We start from the raw sequence: 1,161 nt of genomic DNA on the forward strand, positions 1-1,161 counted from the left end.
AGTAGGTGCTTCATTGTTATTTCTAACTGTTTTTTTAGATCACTTGGAACGGATAATCGAGATAGCGAAGCTGAGAGCCATGCAGAGAAAGGCACGGTTTGCAAAGCTGAAGGTCTGTGTCTTCAAAGAAGAGATGCCCATCACTCCCTACGAGTGCCCACATTTCAATTCCTTACGTTTTGAGAGGAGTGAAGGTGAGACCAAGCTGTTTGAGCATCACTGCGAGGTGGACGTGTCGTTTGGCCCCTGGGAGGCCGTGGCTGATGTGTATGACCTGCTGCACTGCATCGTGACAGACCTGTCTGACAGGGGCATCACCGTGGATCACCAGTGCATCGGGGTGTGTGATAAACACCTCATCAACCACTACTACTGCAAGCGTCCTATCTATGAATTCAAGATTACCTGGTGGTGAGTTGTCTCGTCCAGAAGGGGGCAGGGCATGAGGACTTGCAGGTGACAATTGCTTGTAATGATTTTTTGCACCGTGTCTTTGGAAATGCGTTGCTGCTGCCGTGTGTTGGAGTCAGTCTGCTGGAGTGTGGGCCAGTGCTGGGCTGCTCAGCAAAGGGGGGAGACCTCTTGACACCTCAGAAAACCAGCCTGAAACTAGACTGTTGGCTCAGGTACCTTAATGAGGCACAAAACGGAATCATCTCATGGAAGTGATGGAGCAACAGCTTCTAAAAGCTGCCACGTACCTGGTGGCTTTAGTACCACAGTCTGCACAGTGGACACTGCAGATCTGCATTAGTCTGGAGCTGGGGGGCTAACAATACTGACAGAACCTGGTTGAGTTTTACCCACTTAGAAATGTTGCAGTCACTCCTTAAACTTACCACTTTATAAAATTGAGTAACACCCAGCAGAGATTCTGGAAATGTCATTTTGATGTAATAGATCACTTAAAAAAAATATATTCCATACATATTATTAATTGTTGTCACAATTAAGCTAGATTTATATTTTTTTTTAAATTAAGAATCTGCATTGTGAATTATAATATTATATTTCAATTCTTTCCATTGTTATAAAAAGGAATAGCAGATTTGGAATATATTCCTTAATGCTTTTAGGAATAATAAGTTGTTCATGGAAGACTTGTGCCTGTTTTTAGCCTTAGAAATTCTAAATGTTTACAGTATCTACAGAAAAATAAGT

The 1,161-nt window shown here is 42.8% G+C and overlaps 1 protein-coding gene across 1 annotated transcript in view; it reads left to right on the plus strand.

Annotated features, from left to right (window-relative positions):
* Positions 1-512, plus strand: part of KCTD7 (potassium channel tetramerization domain containing 7) — a 3,774-nt gene extending 3,262 nt beyond the window's left edge. The window contains exon 4 of the mRNA XM_009993286.1: positions 39-512. Coding sequence (XP_009991588.1) covers positions 39-415 — 377 coding nt within the window. The 3' untranslated portion in view covers positions 416-512. The remainder of the gene's footprint in view (positions 1-38) is intronic.
* The last annotated feature ends 649 nt before the right edge of the window (positions 513-1,161 follow it).

This window comes from Chaetura pelagica, unplaced genomic scaffold, assembly GCF_000747805.2.
Source record: "Chaetura pelagica isolate M959 unplaced genomic scaffold, ChaPel_1.0 scaffold193, whole genome shotgun sequence".
In the NCBI taxonomy this organism is placed as follows: domain Eukaryota; kingdom Metazoa; phylum Chordata; class Aves; order Apodiformes; family Apodidae; genus Chaetura; species Chaetura pelagica.